Below are 18,039 nucleotides of genomic sequence, written 5' to 3'. Positions count from 1 at the left end.
TTCTAATAATAGGTCAATGACTAATGTTGCTGTCTTTGGATAGAAATATAATTACCTCGAATCCTAGTATTAGACCAATAATATATTGCTATTGACAGGATAGCTTATATCGACTTAAAGGACTATGATGCCTACGACCAGGCTCTGGAATTAAATGGATCTGTATTTCACAAGAATACTTTGAGAGTGGAGGCGGCAAATCCTAGGGATGATGGCTTTGACAGCAGCAGCAGAGGTGGTTGGCGTGGCGGACGGAGGACACTTTAGTGGTGGTGGGCAAGGAGGTCGTGGTCGTGCAGCTCCAGGGGGCAGCTAGAACTGGTATGTACAATTATATACCCGTTTGTTTTTAGGCAAGTGGTGTTGGCTGTAAAGATCCCGGAGTCACGTATTAATCAATGATTGTTGGTGGTGTTGGTGTTTGACTTGTATGATGATTTTATTGTCGAACAATATCATTGATGCTTCGCGTTTATTAAACAAACAGCATGGCTGTTGATATTTTTGTGCAGGAGAGAGAATCATCCAACTCAAACGAAGAGGCATTTGGTTTTCGGCCAAAATTGGCACGTGTTTTGCTTGTTTCCAAATTTTCAGACACAATATTGTTGATTCTTATGTATTACAAATGTTTTTTTTCATTTCGTAAGAAAATAGTCGAAAGCCCAACCTTTGAAATCACGACTACAAAAAATCAAAGCGGTGTCTCTGTCCGACCTTAAATTAGTGTATCTCAGGTCTAGTGTTCACAATAAATCATATCGACCTGCAAAGCAAAAAAGAATATATTTGTTTGAAAGCAAAGTTAACTGATGTGGGTGTGTAAATACAGGTGTTACATATTTCTTTATCCCCTCACAGCCTTTAATAAACATAACTCGGTATATCAAGGAATCCTCTGAGAGCACAGCATCATAAGCTTAGATGCTGAGGGTCGTTCTATCAAAACTATAATGAAGTATGATCAAATTGTTGTATATTTCTGTTTTCTACTATGTCTCGTGGCCTAATGAACGCCTCTACAAATTTGGAAGAAATAAATAATAGCCACGATACAAGAGTTAATCAACCGCTGTCTTGTTTTTCCTACCCATTGGTAGAGGTAGGCCATCAAAGATAGGTCTAGTAATGGCTGCAGTGGAAAGAGCCTGAAAGTCTGGCTTCAGATTCCACTTTGATGTTGGCCATATGGATGACAACGCACCATTATCAGTATCCTGCAAACTTGAAGTACTTGATGATTTTCTAAATCCATTTACACTATCAGCTACTAAAGAATCCCCCGAACCCAATGGAATTGAGGTCAGCCCACCTACTTCACCGTCAACTCCTCCCCAGACAGTTCGGCCTGCCGACTTGGGCCTTAGAGCCAAACCTTTACCAGTAATTGCCGAAATTGCACTGCTACAATTGTTCTCCTCCTTCAGAAGCATTTCTGGGGTTCGACAAGTAAAGTCAGCTTCAGATTTTTGACGTCTTCTCGCCAACGTCTCGATCAATCTATCTGAGTCACTATCTTCTGCTTCTTGCAGCAAAATCTGATTTTTCAGATTACCTTTCTCTGAAACAAGACCATTAGCTACGCTTTTGGATTTTCTATGAAGACTAAGTGGTGGATTCACGACATGTGCAGAATTGAGAAATGACCCATCCTCTAGATAAGAAGCCCCTGCTTTCCGGTAGACAGCCATTTCAAAACCTCCAGTTGCAGCATTTTGATCTGTTGATCTTAGACCATAATAACCTTGTAAACTGCTCATAGCCGGAGAGGCTTTGCGCTCAGAGGTAGATTTCAGTTTCAGAGACTGAAATGAACCTAATAAATCTGAATTGCTAGAGCTGGATGGGCTCTGATAGGAGCTGGTTCCCCTACAAATGAAAACTACAATTAAGCCACTTCATAACCTCTTAATTGATATAATAAATTTGTCGTGGGTTTATGAATGCAAGAAGTTTTAATTCAGAGTCAACAATCAACTAAGGTATAAGAACAAAGAATCTTATGCATAACCAATTAAGAAAGGAATATTCAAAATGTGAGAACATCTAATGTTGACATAGAAAGTGTTCAAACACCAAAAGATCCGGCTTACTTTAAGAAATCTCCACTTACGCTCTAAGTTCACACTCTTAACTCATGATAATTGTAAGGATTTGTAGGCAAAAGAAAAGAAGATGTCACAGCCACAATGTAACTGCTATAACTGATACTTAACCCCTCCTGGAAAAACCATTTCCCTGCAAAAGCCCACTATTTTTGATAATCCAATACATCAAAACACATTGTAGTGTCAACTAACCTGATAAATTACTTACATGCAAACTCCATGTGCAGACCCCATTTCTGTAGTCAACAAAATAATTTGGAAACAGGAAGGGTGAAGGCCCCAAAGAACGGAGATACTCGATTTGTACAACATAGTGGTCCCTGACTCCTTGAAACACAACTACACACATAACAAAGATGGGAAACGACAAAAAAAATTCATGCATAGATGTGTACTCTCAATTACCGTCACTATGAATCAATGTCCCAAGGAAACTTTTCATTAGATGAATTTAAGAGATTCCGTAATTTTATAATAAAACAATCAGAACTACTAGCCCCATATTGCTCACTAAATAACTAGCCCGTAACCAGTCCAAACACACATGGATTCTCATGTAGCATAGAAAGATACATAAAAGGCCATACAGTGGAAGAAACTACAAAGTGATGCAAATATCATACATAGGATTTGAAGTGCAAGAATATGCATCTTCTCAATCACGTCACCAGAAACCAACAAAAGTTCGGATGAAGCAACTAGTATTTACAGAAATTGAAGAAAAGATATGTCCGCAAACAATTTCTTTTTTCGAAAAGGACAATAACTCCCCACAAATTTTGAAAGAGATCATCAAATTTTAAAAATCCTCAAAGATTTAAACCAAGAAACAAGGTATGATGAATCATAAATAATATTGTGTTCATAGATTAAAGTAAAGGCAGAAAACCTCTTTCTTATTGAAATCTTTTTATTGGTCAGGCACTTAAAACACAGAAATAAGTACAGGAAACAGACGGTATCACAAACGAGATTAAAAACAGAAGTACCTTTGGGGAGTGTCCTGATCATTGGTCAAGCTGGGGGAAGGGGGATGCCTCCCCGGTAATGGTATTTGAAGAGTCTTTAGTGCAAACATTTGAAGATCTGTCACCAATCCATTTAGTCTTTTAATATCAGCTACCTAAACCCATCCCAAAACAAAATCTATAAGTTAAAATACAGGCATCAGTTACAAATATCAAAATCAAAACTGTGTAAAAATAACTGTCCAAATCTCTGCTAGATCCAAATTAACATGCAATCACAAATTACAAAAATCGGTGTCAACGATATTATTTCCACGGCAGCATCCAGCAGAAACAACTCAAACACATAACTGGCTTAAAGGAATAAACACGCATTTCCCCGCCAAGATCAGTGAACAAATCGAAACTAGCGATCACACTTCTCTTTCCAGCTAAACTATAAACAAAACAACAAAATACAGCCACACATAAACGACATGGAGCCCTAATAATAATAATAATCAAACACGTAAGGATAACCAAATTCGGGAGCTAAAATACAAATTGTCGAGAACTCATTCGTACCTCGACGCCGTATCTGATGGCCACACCGGCGAGGGTATCGAATTTGGAGACACGGTGTTGTATGCAATTAAGGCGAATACCCGCGGAGGACAACGGAGGAGATAAAATCTCCCCCGCCTCCGACGGAAATGACAATCCGAACGTTCCCGTGTGCAAATTATCTCCTCCTCCTACACCATTATCGTATATTCCCCAATCTTTTTCCATCTCAAAAAATTAATATCAAAATTATCTCGATCAATCAATGCATTGAGATATTAACAAATGTGATCTGTGATGAAACTTTCAAAACAATCTGTGAAATGAAATCAGGTCCGTGAAATTCGCAGATCTGCGTAGCACATGTCCGCCTTCTCTCTCCGCCGTCTCTCTTTCTATGCGCGAATGTACAAATATAAAATCCACCGGATGTTTGGGCAATAATTAAAGCTTCATTTTTATTATTTCCAAATATATTTTAGTGTTTTTAAATATATATATATATAATGTATTTTTAAAAAAAAAATATTTGATCAAAATTATTTTTCTGACTACCATAAAAATCCACTCGACTCAAATGCACGGGTAGACTGCAGATCCAGATGGGTCGGGTTGGATCCGGGTATAGATTATTATGATAATTAAGCGGTGTAATATTTAAATTAATAGAAAGAACATATGCTAACGTAAATATAGTGAAATTTTGTAAAGTGTGAGTTGTAAAAAAAATTAATTTTAGATCGTAACAGAAAAAACAAACAACAACAAAAGAAAGGAAACAAAATGTTTCTTTCTTTGATTTGGATGTCTTGGTTTATTGACTTTTAAGTTCGGATATTTTGTATTCATCTCATATTATTTTTTTATTATAGATATAGATCAAATTAATCCAATTCACATAAAACAAACTCTTAAATATTAAATTCTCCCAATATAATTCTTTCCCGGTTTAATATTTTTCCAAAAAAATTAAAAAAAAAATTCGCATATTTTTAAATTTCAAAATCTAACATAGATTCTTTTATTTACAGAGTAATAAAAATTGTAAAACCTGCTTTTATTTTATTTCCAATATAAAAACATGTTACTTGAAAATTAAATAGAACTTTTTAAATACAAAAACAGATTTAAGAATGAAAAATCAATCATCTTTTGTCCACTCGCACGGTTTAAAATAAGAAGTCATAATTGACATATAAGAGGGTTGAGGCCGAGGGCAACGAGCTTCCTTCCCGGTCTTAAAAGTGGTCGGCCAGTACAAGATACGGAGATACAGATTACAGTATCTAACGAGCTCTATTTTCGTTTTTTTATTTTATTTTCGAACGAGATTAGATTACAAACAACAATTAAATATTTATTTCAATCATTAAAAAAACTCGTGGTTGCCCGTGGTCTTAACTCTTTTTGGTTAGGAGAATTATAAGCTACACCGAATGAATTGCATCCCGTTTTATATCGTACACATGAACTATGGACAGCCCACCAAGTGAAATTCACCTTTTTCCCTTCAGAGAGAGTGTACACAGCAATTGACAGGTTGGAAGAAAAATAATAGTGATGATGATAAAATAAACAGTCTAACTGAGTATCATCCATTGTCTTGACAATATAGATAGTATCACACAACAAATCAACAATTACACCCACACACAGTTAGCGTGTTCCAATATCAGATATCAAATGTACAGGTTTGTCAAATCATATAAATCTGGAAACGTACTCACCAGGGAAGCTGACCAGATTCAGGGGCTCCTCTGGTAAATGCAGATGAGAGGAGAACGAAGTAATGTTTTTATGATTACATACTACTCACTGTTAATCGGGCCTTAAGTTGATATTCAGAAGCAGAAATGTAAAGGTGGATCATTTCCTTTGCCTTTACACCTGCTCAGCCAAAAAATGCACAACGTAGAAGAGACAAATAATCAAAATTTATGTAAACAAGAACCAAATGTTCCTTATTGAAATGAGAACATGAAAATAAAATTAAAAAAAAAAAAAGTTGGATCACTCTTCCTTGTTCACAAACCCAACTTTTTAAAGAAAAGATTCTACACAATATGGTTTGATGATCATATTATTAATTGTGTTGCCTTCCACAGTAGACTAGAAAATCAAGATGTGCAGATAGACATGCTCTTTATGACACTTTAAACTACTATTGAATTATTCCATGCTGGATGTTCTCATAGGGATGGAGGACTTTTGATCTCTCAAATGGCAGAGTTTATGGCATTGGCCTCAGCATATTCCCAGAATGTCAGCCCAAAATAAAGAAAGAAAGAAAGAAAGAGAAAATCCAATAAAACAATCGGGATGAGTTTATTTCACTTTTCGGGGTGACACTGTTCCATTCGAAAGGTGAGGACGCATTTAATTAAGATATATGGCAGATAGAGTCCAGGCAAAGGTACAAGGCAGAGTGCACACCTCATCGAATCAGGTCACACATGGCATAATAATGTTATGAAACTTAGATGTATTAAAAGAAATATGTCAAATGAATATAATAGGAATGCCACAAACTATTGACCAATGCAAATATGAACGACTGACAATGAATTTCAACTCAAAAATTCAGAATCCTTTCATTTAAAATGTGCTTTAAACTCCCCTCTACTTGTAAGGCTCACCAAAGCCTGTGCTTCACTGTCAAGGCGCAACAGCACAAGGTTCACCAAAGGATGCATTGCCACGCTTCCTAAGTGCAACGGTCGTGCCTAGTTGAGCCTTAATCCTATAGACCTATACGTGCACTTTTTTGTGTGCTTTTACTAACTATGGTTAAGTAGTTTTTGGATCAACCGTCGAAAGAAAATTTCATCTGCTTATAACATCAATTTTCAAGAACTATAACCACATCATACAATTCATAATATACCAACGCACACTCAAAAATTAAACCAAAAATGCATAACCCATCATATGTTTTAGAATTCTTTCAAAAAGCACTTTCAGAAATTTTGAATTGAAAAAATAATGAAAACCCACCCAACACCACCCAAAAATCTAATTGGTTCGTGCATATCAAAATTTTGATATAACGAGAAGACTATGCTACATGATAGAGACACTTACCTCGCAGTAGTCCACTGCTTCTACGCCAATACACTTTGAAGCGCTAATGCTGGCACTTCTTAACAAGCAACGTGCACTGCAGCTTGAATTTCTACAACTGTTTTGCCTAGCTTTGGCTTTATTCGTAACTTCCGATCCTTTAACAGCCAGTGACTTTTCAGGGCTCTGGAGACGTGGGTGTGGAATTTCACTAATAGGATGATTTTTGGACTCCATATCCTGCTCAGATTCCTCATCTATGGATGCACAGACTCGTTCCCTGCATGTAAAAAAAAGGAAAGTATACTAATTATAGTACATAAATCAACACAACCCTGATTTACCAGAAGAATCAACACCACATTACCTAGGTAGAGAAGCATAGCGCCTTCTAAGTGGAGGTTTAGGAACTTTACCAAGATGCTCCTCAAGGTGAACAAATTGTTGCTTAAATTGGTCCACACCACTGAAAAATTATAGAATTTTTATTACATAAGCAATAAATAATAAGTTCAACCAAAAGAACAAGTGACCGAAAAGGAAGACACGATATTAACTTTTTGAAAGAATATAGCCTAAAATCATGAGGTTGAAGGAAAAAATTGAAGAATGATTTGATTAACAGCTCAAATTTCAACACGAGACATCAAGTTAGTAAGTATTCTTTTGATTGCCCGACCTTGGATACATAAAGTGAATCTGCTCCACGCCACGAAGGTACTCCTGGAGCATCTGGGGATGATACTCCAAGATCTGTTTTGCTTAATGGAGATACAATGTAAGTAACAGCTAAAGTAAGGACAGCATTATTCAAAAGATCGTTTCTCGTACCTCCCTGTAGATTAACTCCCTCACATCGGCTTTTGTTAGCTTTCTCCTCTCAAAATCAAACTCAAATTTTGAAAAGGGCTTAGTTGATGGTTCATCCTCCACATTCGCTAAACCATAAAAATATGGATCTGCCAATGCCTTTAGCGATAAAAATTGCTAATGTCAAAAGTCAAAACAGAAACTCCAAATCGAATGTGAAGTAATAAATTTAATGATATCGAAAACATGACAGCACAGTTGCCATAAATCTTACTTCTTCAGCAGAAGGACGGTCTTTGGGATCAAATGCAACCAGACGTTCAAGTAAACGAAGAGCCAAAGGATCGACATTTGGGAACTTCTGAGACAGAGATACAGGTGATTTCTTCCTCATGCTACTCAAATATCTTCGGGCCTTTTCATTTCGAATCTGCAGGTAGCACGACAATGAAATGGTTCAACAATGAAAATTCTTCTGCTATCTACTTAAACATAAAATGTTGGGCTTTGAACTTAGGTCGGCTCTGAATTTACGGATGCAATATGTAATTAAGTAATATCTAATATTATATAAATTTTAAACTTTAAAAAATTTGATTGTAAACTTTACGGTCGAATCTGCAGGTAGCACGACAATGATACCAATTTGATTGTAAACTTTAAAAAATTGATTGGAAATTTGGAATGCATAGATATATTAATAAGTTTTGATATGAATTAAGCGAAGTCGGAATCTCCAAACAAATAGGGCTTAAGTTATCATCATAAATCAAAAATCTCTAGGCAAGCAGATGATTATCTTAGGGATTAGTTTACAGAGAATAGAGTCAGACCCTTGAAATGGTTTCTGCAGAAGGTGAACCAAGAAGATCGGTGATGATGTCCAATTCATGGACTACATTTTTCCCAGGAAATAATGGTTTTCCTGTGAGCATTTCCGCAAATATACATCCTATGCTCCAGATATCAATAGCAGGAGTATACTGCAAAAATGACTATTAGAAATCCGACATATTGTTTTGCCAAAAATTACGCTCAGTCTGGAACAAGAAGAAAGTTTTGAACATTCAACAAGGCAGATTGTGCTAATCGGAAACTTGGACAAAATTTTAAAACTAAATTAGCAAGGAACCAGTATTTTTCTCTGACAACCACATACATTTCACAATCATGAAAAAATTCCACAGCTAATATTCTAATTTTTCCTTCTATATCAATACTTCAAAAGTGTAATTGATAGTTAACTACCACTTCAAAGAACACAGCATAAAAAACTTTGAACAGAACCTGGGACAACCACTACATAAAAGCTGTGTTGTGCTTAAAATAGAACACATATTTCAAGTTTTGAGAGACTGCTACAATTTTAAAGAAAATTAAAGTGGCGCTGTTTGGCATACTAAAATTCATGCAAATAACTTTGATCGAAACACAAAATAAGAAGCAAGACATTGGCAACTAACATGACGGCTGTTTGACCAAGATGCATACCAAACATGTCATAGCAAGACCTGAAGTCTAATAAATAACGTAAAATCCGAAACGTTATAAAGAAAAATATCACAAACAGGTGTGTGTTCAAAATGATTACTTACTTTGGAAAAAAATGAACCACAAAGTTCAGGAGCCCGATACCACCGAGTTGCCACGTAATCCTTTAGAAAATCAAGTGCATCAATAAGATATTACAAAACATATATTTAAGAATTACAAAAACCAATATTAGCACATTGCTACACAACATGAAATGATTTTGAAAATTAAGATAAAGAGAGTGATTTCGCCATCACGTGACTTCACAAATCACATACAGTCCAAAAAACAGCAGATGGGGCATCGCCCAGCGACGCACGAGCTAGACCAAAATCACATATCTTCAACTTGCAGTCTGCATTGGCAAGGATGTTTTTGGGTTTTAAATCACGGTGAAACACATTGGCTGCATAAGGAAATTTTGGAAGTCAAATAGATGTACTAAGCGTAAAGAAACCGTAAAAACTTTTTAAAATGAGAAGCCCCTACCGGAATGTATATATTTCAATGCCCGAAGCAACTGATAAAGAAAAAACTGATGATGCCCGGGAGTGAGATCATCATTTGTCTTTATTACATGGTGAAGGTCTGTCTCCATCAACTCAAACACCACATATATATCCTTGAATTCTCTCGGACATGGAGGCAGCATAATATGCTTAATTTCTACAATATCTGGATGCTTGAGTAAGCGAAGGAGCTTAATCTCCCTAAGAATGCGAGTAGCTTCAGACACATGCTCAAAAATGCCATTGATCTTCTTTATAGCCACCTTCTCTCCAGTGTGAGTATCAACTGCAGCAGCGACAACACCATAACTTCCCTTACCAACAACCTCCTGAATTTCGTACTGATTTGCCTCACCATATTCAGTGAAGAAATCCTTGAAAGGCATGTTCTAAAATATAAAAATGAACTATCAGCAATTACTCTTAAAGATTTCTTTGAATTTAAAAGGGTAAAATACACATAGTTTCCAACACAAACTACATAGAAAAACATATGAGTTTCTGTTCTGGAATATACACAAAGCACCATGCTTATTGATTGTTGTATGATCAGATGGACTGAGATGAGACCCACATAGGTCAAAGGTAAAAGCTGTGCCCAATCTATATCACTGGGGTAAAGCATAGAGAAAATCAATGAGATGAACTTTAGTTAATATAGATATTTTTTCAAGTAAAAAAGTGCTTGATAAACTATACTTGTATTGGATGCTCATCGATTCAAGGGAATTACATTGTGACCAAAGAAAATTAAACTGAATTTAGTTACAAAAGAATCAATTCAGCAACCAGTGTATAATATTTAGTCCGGAAATAAATGGACATGCTAGAGACATGAAAAAAGAAAGCCACTAAACCACTATGGCACTTATAAGGTTTTGCAATTATGCTATGAACAATTCTATTTTAACTTCCTGAGCAGAACAATCGTATGATTATGGCAAGTAGTAATTTCTAGCTAGAACCTGTGTACAACAATAATCATTGGTTGACAACTGTAAATGAACTCTGAATATAATAACATTTCAGAATTATAAATTTATGCACACAAAATAATTACTACTGACAAAAATAGTCAGTTGATTCAGTCAGCAAAGATGATGAACATGCACGTAAAATAAGGGAAAAGCGTGTGAAAGGAGGAAAATATTTAAAGCCCGAAAAAAGTTTCTCATTAAATAATTAGAGCTTTTGCAGTAAAAGTCAAGAGTCAATATTCATTAGAGAAAAACGTGGAGAAATATCTTTTTTTTATAGAAACAACTACAAATGGAGATATAGGCATCTGAATCCCCAGCCCCAGATCCAGATAAACCAACTTCGATAAATTCCATAGGGCAAGTAGGATTTCAACATGCTCAAGCATAAAACCGATTATTAGAGACTAGCAGTACGTGAATAAGCTGAATAAACAAGCAGGAGAACCAATAAAAATTCTTTCAAAAACAACTATAAATGCTCAGTCTAAACTGGTTAAAAAGGGAAAACATATATAAAAAAAATTAGGAAAAAAAGTAAAATACGTACAGCTAGGAAAAAAATTGTGAAATTACATACAAGATACACTATTTGGCTTCCAAACAAATATGAGCATGAGGTGGGTTAATCAAACTTGACAAGCAGTTTCAAAACGTTTTATTATAGCAAAGCCTGTGAAACAAAATTAAAGATCAGTGAACGAGATAACCATGACAAATCATAAGTCCAGACAGCTCAGTGAAAGAAAATTGCAATTATATCTATATACTCGTATAAAAATATGCATTTCGACCTCAAGAAACTACTATTTTACCCATGACCCAAGATTGTATTAATAATAAAAAAGGTGTATCATAGCGATTAATTTGCCGATACAAATTGTACACCTATCAGAAGTTGATGCTTAATGCATCTTTCAGAAAGACAGGTAATCCCTGACTCCCATTGTTCGCGTTTCGTAACAGAAGGCATCACACAATTCAACCTAAAGAAATCGCAAAAAATTATTTAAAAAATCTAACAAATCAATTTGAAGTGTGAATCATAGTAAAGAATTTAACAAGAAGATACTAACCAATAAATCAATTTGAAGAGTGAATCACAAGTAAAAACCGACCAATGATTAAGGACGAATAAACAATAATTATTTGATTCATCAACTGGTGTGGGATTTATAAAAGGAAATAGGGGAAGGGAAAAGAAAAGCTTAAGTTTCAATAATTCCAGAAAAAAATCAACGAATCTAATCAACTGGTGTGGGATATATAAAAGGAAATAGGGGAAGCGAAAAGAAAATCTTAATTTTCAATAATGCCAGAAAAAAAAAATCAACGAAGCTATGCAAGAAAAACAAGGAATTGAGCCAACGCCATAAAAGTTAACAGTCAATTGACCTGTAAACTTCGAAAAAACCAGAACAAAAGGCTCCAAGAAAAGAAAAGGACTACTTATAAAGAACAAAACCCATTAATCAACCAATTGACAAACCAACATACTTACGTGAGTCATCTAAACAAACTGCTCCAGATCTGAGGTAGCTTAGCTACGGAAATATCCCACCACGGCAACCCCGAAGAATGGCAGCTAATCTACAACGAAAAAGGCAACTCTACGAAATTAACATATCCTTGTCTAAAACGACCCAAGTTCACATAGGAAATAATTTATATTACGAACACCTTTTTAATGCATATGAAGGGCAAGATTGAACATGTCAATATTTTACCAAAAAGTAATATATCAATTACCTCCAAAAAAATTATAATTATACAATTCTTCTCCGACCATAAATTATACTTTAAGCAAAAGATGTCAAAATCTTATTTTGCAGATTTTTTTAAAAAAACTGGTTATCTGCCACAAACCATAGTTTACTTTCTATTTTCTATTCTCAGCGAACCTGTGATCTACTACAAAAGAGAGATCGGTGTCGATACAGATCTACGTCCGCCTGTCGCAGTCGGTGGCCTCTACATTATTATAAGTCGAAAAAACCCAAAAAAAAAAAAACAAATAAATAAATGGTGATTGGAAATGGTCCGAAAAGTATGGCCCATAAAAATTATTTATATATATTGTATATATATTTCCACGATGATGCATAACCAGTTGAAGGAAGAGACAAAGAAGAAGCAATAAATAGAGAGCAGTGATAGTATGTTGGAATGTGAGCCTTATCCATCGTTATCAGCTCGTGATGCTCTCTCACGCATCCTCGTGTGTTTGTGAGGGAGAAATTGAGCTGACCTTTTCGTCGGTGGAGATTCCGATAAGCTTCAGCTGGGCTGTGATACCCACTTACGCGGCGGCGAAATCTTATCCCCGTTTCTAATTTAGCCCTAGTTCAATGATTTTCTGAGCTTTGACGCAAACGACTGGTACCGTATGGGGTTTTGTTTAAACTTACGTGGAATTGAAACTGAAGATAAAGAAATATTTATAACTTCATCCAAACATCATTTGTCCTTTTCTTCTCTCTTTTTTTAAAATGAAATTACGACGGTCCATAAAAATTTAAAATTTTAAAATATGTTATTTATTATTGTAGAAAAATTGATTTTTTTAAAACTAGTAAAATTAATTTTTTTGCATAAATATCTGATCCTTATTTGATAGTTATGTATTTCAGTCTTGGTCTTCTATCATTTTTTTAATTACGATTTTAATCATGTTCCTACACGATGTTGATGTGTTATTGATATAATTTGACATGGAAACAAAATGAGATTAACGTGTGTACTGCCACATCAGTATTCTACGTGAAAAAATAAGCTTGTCAAAATGGGTTTGGTCTGTCCCCGATTAATCAACACAAAGTGACTAGGTTCGTCTCGTCACGTAAAATAAGTGGGTTAGGTTGGGTTGGCAATTTACCTCTCCACCTTGCCTTGAGACGGGTTTTGGGTTGGCTAGTCCCGCCAACCTGTTCTGACATACATGTCAAGAATTAAAAGGTACGTGACAAAAATACGACCAATAAAAATCAAACTTGTAAAATAAAAAAAAGACGAAAATTACAATTTACCTAAATATGATTTAATTTAAATTAGTTTAATGTCTGTGGATGATCTTAGTTTGTTAAAACTTGATTAGTTTTATGAATATTATGCGTGGAGATCATCTCGTATGCGCTATCGTGGTTAAATGTATTACTAACAGTCTAAGAGATTTTAAATCATTCATTCTGATTTTGAATCAAATTGATACAATGGATTTGAGACGTGAAGTTGATATCAAATCTACTCTGGCTTTTCAATTCAAACACAATTTTAATGTAATTTAATGGATTTAAACGAAATCTCCAACAAATTTATTTAAACGTGATTTTCTATTTTTAAAAAAGTATGACTATTATTGAAGTCATTGTCGAGTATCTATGCTTCTTATATTTTATATTATAATTTTTAAAGAGAATAATTATTCTATAAAATTCATCATGAACCACGAAATTATATTCTATCTATATAAAGTATCACGCAGCCGCCGATCAAATTATTGGCACTCTGACCCAGTTCTAAAAAATTCGAGGTATTTCGAATTATTTGTTGACTTTAATCTTAGACATAAAGAATTTTGAATCAAATATTTAAAAAGAAGATCTTTTGTCTAATAGTAGCTCGTGCATAAATCATACTCTTATGCTCCGTTTGGTACGTGTAATAGGATAAGTAAATGATTAATAATTAGAGTGATTAAAAATGAGATATATGGATTAATAGTATGGTGGGATAAATAACACGGTGTTTGGTATGATTTTAAAATGATAGATTAATTTTGTAAATTTTATTGTAATGACCAAAATGCCCCAAATGTTAATTAAATATATATTCTTAAAATAATTGGATAGATAATTAAATATTTATAATTAATAATTAAAATAGTAGTAATATTTTGAATATTAATTTTAATGTTAAATACAGTTTTATTAATAATTACAATATTATTGTTTTTTCTTAAAATAATTAAAAATATTCTAAAAATAATTTGATAGATAATTAAATATTTATAATTATAATTTACATTTATTAAAATTAATTTAAATATATTTATTAGAAATATATTTGAAAATATTACGATAATAATTAAATACAATAAATTAGAAATTAATAAATATTTATTTTCATAAGAGATTAGAGGATAAAAATGTAATTTGTGGTGTGTTGATAACTTATCCCACTTAGTTTGTTAGATTAATAATCAAATAATTAATCATTAAATAAGTTCTTAAATCGGGTCAAAATGATTATTAATATATATTAAAATTTTAACCAAACATTAGATAAGTATGTGATTATTCATCTATCCTTAGTTAATCACATAAATCAAACACACCCTTGATTGTCAAACAAAATATCCAATCAAAAAGCTTGCCCTATTTTAAGTTTGATTAGGTCATTATATTAATTTTTTTAATGATAAAAATGTCCACCCTCTTTACTGACCACGTTAAGTCGAGCCATTTCAACACAAGTATTTAATGTATATGATCATAAATATAAAATTAAATTTTAATTATTAATTATATAATTTGCTTAAAATACAAGCATAAGATAATGTATGATAATTTCATAACTTTATATAATATTTTGGATTGATAGAGAAATATATCATTCAAGAAAAATAAAAATGTGAAGTTAACAGTGTAAAGGTAAAGATTATATTTTTGGTCTTGTAACTAACATGTTTTTCATTTTTTGGTTTTCTTGTCGGTACATTAACAAGTGAACTGTCGAAACATTTAGTATAAGTCGTTATTCATATTTGAATTGCAATGTTAACACAATTTATGATTTTTTTTTTTAAAAAAAAAGATCGACGCATATATTATTTCCTATAGTGTCCTAATGGACATGCTACTTTGAATAGAATTCCTCTCATAATATTTAATTTTTTTAAAAAATTTAGATAAATTTTGTGAAGGTCTTAAACACTTTCTAGATGTCAAAAAAAAAATATTAGACTTGTTCATAGCAATTATAAGGGATTTACAAATTTTTTTTGTCCCCTCTAGATATTTTTTTAGAGTAAGTCTTTTGGGAGACGGTCTCACGAATCTTTATCTGTAAGACGGGTCAATCCTATCGATATTCATAATTAAAAGTAATACTCTTAGCATAAAAATTAATATTTTTTCATAGATGATCCAAATAAGAGATCCATCTCACAAAATACGACCCGTGAGACCGTCTCACACAAGTTTTTGCTTTTTTTTACCCTCTAACACAAGTTTTTGCTATTTTTTTTTAACCCCAGATGTGTGTACGAGTATTTAGTAAAGAGATCAAATATTTGACAACTCGAAACCACGTTATCGATGGAAATAACACCAACAATANAAAAAAAAAAAAAAAAAAAAAAAAAAAAAAAAAAAAAAAAAGCATACATATATTCCTCTAGTTAACTAATAAGTCACTTTTGTCATACAAATATCACATCCGACCTGATTCATGAAAAAATAATTTTTTCACGTAACAAAATATCATTTTTTACTTTAAATTTGAAATTGATCTACGAGTCTCATGGATATAAAACCGTAAGATCATCTCACAAGATATCTATCTTAAGGAAAAAAAATCACAATGTATGATACCCTTTCTGGTTGATGAGATACTACATAAGAGTAGCAAACTCACACTATGAATCTCACATATCAAAATCAAGTTTGGACCATTTGATTTTGTATTAGGGTACTAGTGATTGAATGTCATTTGATTATCGATCTGGAATTCCGTAAAAGATACATACTATACGTGTTTATCTGTCTCGTGTGAGATCATAGATTAACTCGAAATCGAAAATTAAAGCACACCAATTAATTTCATTGTCATCTTTTATTAGTATCCACACATTCGAATAAGTTTGCTTCGAAAATACAACAATTAATAATTTTTCCAAATTGAATGCCATTAAAAACGATTGGAAACCGACGAATTACACGTAGCATAATAAACATCGACATGTTTGAATGAAAAAAATAAAAAAAAAAAACACGTGGCTTTGGAAATTGTATGTGGTGAATCAAGGTGTGGTTCACAATTTTTGAAAGTTACATTTCAACCTCAAAATCCATTATCGACCATAAAAATTTATTGTGGTTCTTAATTTGTTCAATTTTTTCATTCTAACCCTCTTCTCTATTATCAATTCCTACAAGAAAAAAGTCCCATCTGTTGAAGTTAGGTCACCCTTTTTGACAATAACATGTTCAAAATCTCAAATGAAAAATAAGCCACTAATCATGGTCAATCATAAATAAGACAAGGTTCAAATCAATTTGGAGATCAATTCATACGTGTTAGTTTATGTTACACTGATATTTGTTTCTCACACTATTATAATACTATTAGATCATGTGGTTATCTCGAATGTTTTTGAAAGTTGACATGTATGTTAATGATCAAATGACTAATATTTGACCACATCATAGAGAGAAAAATATTCCAGGTGTAACATAATTCGTAGATAAAATGAGGATAAAATGGGCACGATGAACCCCGAGTCAAGTTCCGAACGAAATTATAAATTAGTGGTGTTTGAAACCGAATTAAACTAAACGAAACTGTTAAATCAAATCAAATCAAATCAAATCGTGTGGTTATATCGCTTTTCATTCAATCATGGTTTGGATTGGATTTTAGAATCAATCAAATTCGAAAAAATTGGTTTGATTCAAGTTGTGGATGAAAAAAAATCGTATTGACCAAACTAATTACATCAATATAAAAAAATCTATGTAATGATTGTTGTTAATTTAGTGTGATTTTTATTGGATATATAAATATTTTATTTGATTTTAAGATTATATGTTATTATCAGTGACATTTGTAACAATACGATTTTTAAATTATAATCATTCTATTTTCATGATTAAATAAAAGACCAGCTCAACTTATTTCAAATGTCAGCAGGTTATTTTTCTGAATTAATATTTTATAAATTACAATGAATATTAATATTTCATATATTAATTCACAAATAAACTCCAAAATTTAAATTTAATAATCTAAATCATACCAAACTTAAATTAATATGGCTTGGTTATAAAAAAAAATCATGATTTGATTTGAAATTTTATGAAATTNCTTAAATAAAAGACCAGCTCAACTTATTTCAAATGTCAGCAGGTTATTTTTCTGAATTAATATTTTATAAATTACAATGAATATTAATATTTCATATATTGATTCACAAATAAACTCAAAATTTAAATTTAATAATCTAAATCATACCAAACCTAAATTCATATGGCTTGGTTATAAAAAAAAAAAAAATCATGATTTGATTTGAAATTTTATGAAATTGAAATAATATGACTTTGTTCGAATCTTTGTATAAAAACAAAACAAATCGTATTTAAAAATAGATCAAAACGGACGGACCAACGACCCATATTCCATCAATTTGGGTAAAATATATCAAAACGGACTAACCCAATTAGGTCGTGGGTCGAAGTAGGGTGGCCCGTCATTTATTTTTAAAAATATTAAATTCTATTAATCATCAAAGAATAATTTCTCTCTCTTCGTGATT

General features: G+C 32.8%; 2 protein-coding genes across 2 annotated transcripts; both read right to left on the bottom strand.

Moving 5' to 3' along the window:
- Positions 1 to 951: 951 nt before the first annotated feature.
- LOC140979797 (uncharacterized) lies at positions 952 to 4,163 on the bottom strand. Its single transcript, XM_073445370.1, has 3 exons — positions 3,641 to 4,163; positions 3,098 to 3,231; positions 952 to 1,869 (listed from the first exon to the last, which is right to left on the bottom strand). Exons 1-3 carry the CDS (start codon positions 3,845 to 3,847, stop codon positions 1,062 to 1,064), a joined length of 1,149 nt encoding a protein of 382 aa, XP_073301471.1. The 5' UTR covers positions 3,848 to 4,163; the 3' UTR covers positions 952 to 1,061.
- A 2,236-nt stretch (positions 4,164 to 6,399) lies between these two features.
- LOC140979796 (mitogen-activated protein kinase 9-like) lies at positions 6,400 to 12,182 on the bottom strand. Its single transcript, XM_073445369.1, has 10 exons — positions 12,010 to 12,182; positions 9,512 to 9,920; positions 9,301 to 9,428; positions 9,085 to 9,144; positions 8,323 to 8,472; positions 7,764 to 7,919; positions 7,511 to 7,648; positions 7,359 to 7,432; positions 7,047 to 7,145; positions 6,400 to 6,959 (listed from the first exon to the last, which is right to left on the bottom strand). The coding sequence occupies exons 1-10, from the start codon at positions 12,016 to 12,018 to the stop codon at positions 6,680 to 6,682; spliced, it is 1,503 nt and encodes a 500-aa protein (XP_073301470.1). The 5' UTR covers positions 12,019 to 12,182; the 3' UTR covers positions 6,400 to 6,679.
- Positions 12,183 to 18,039: the final 5,857 nt, after the last annotated feature.

Source organism: Primulina huaijiensis, chromosome 6 (assembly GCF_012295235.1).
Source record: "Primulina huaijiensis isolate GDHJ02 chromosome 6, ASM1229523v2, whole genome shotgun sequence".
Classification (NCBI taxonomy): domain Eukaryota; kingdom Viridiplantae; phylum Streptophyta; class Magnoliopsida; order Lamiales; family Gesneriaceae; genus Primulina; species Primulina huaijiensis.
This window is presented reverse-complemented; position numbering and strand designations above follow the sequence as displayed.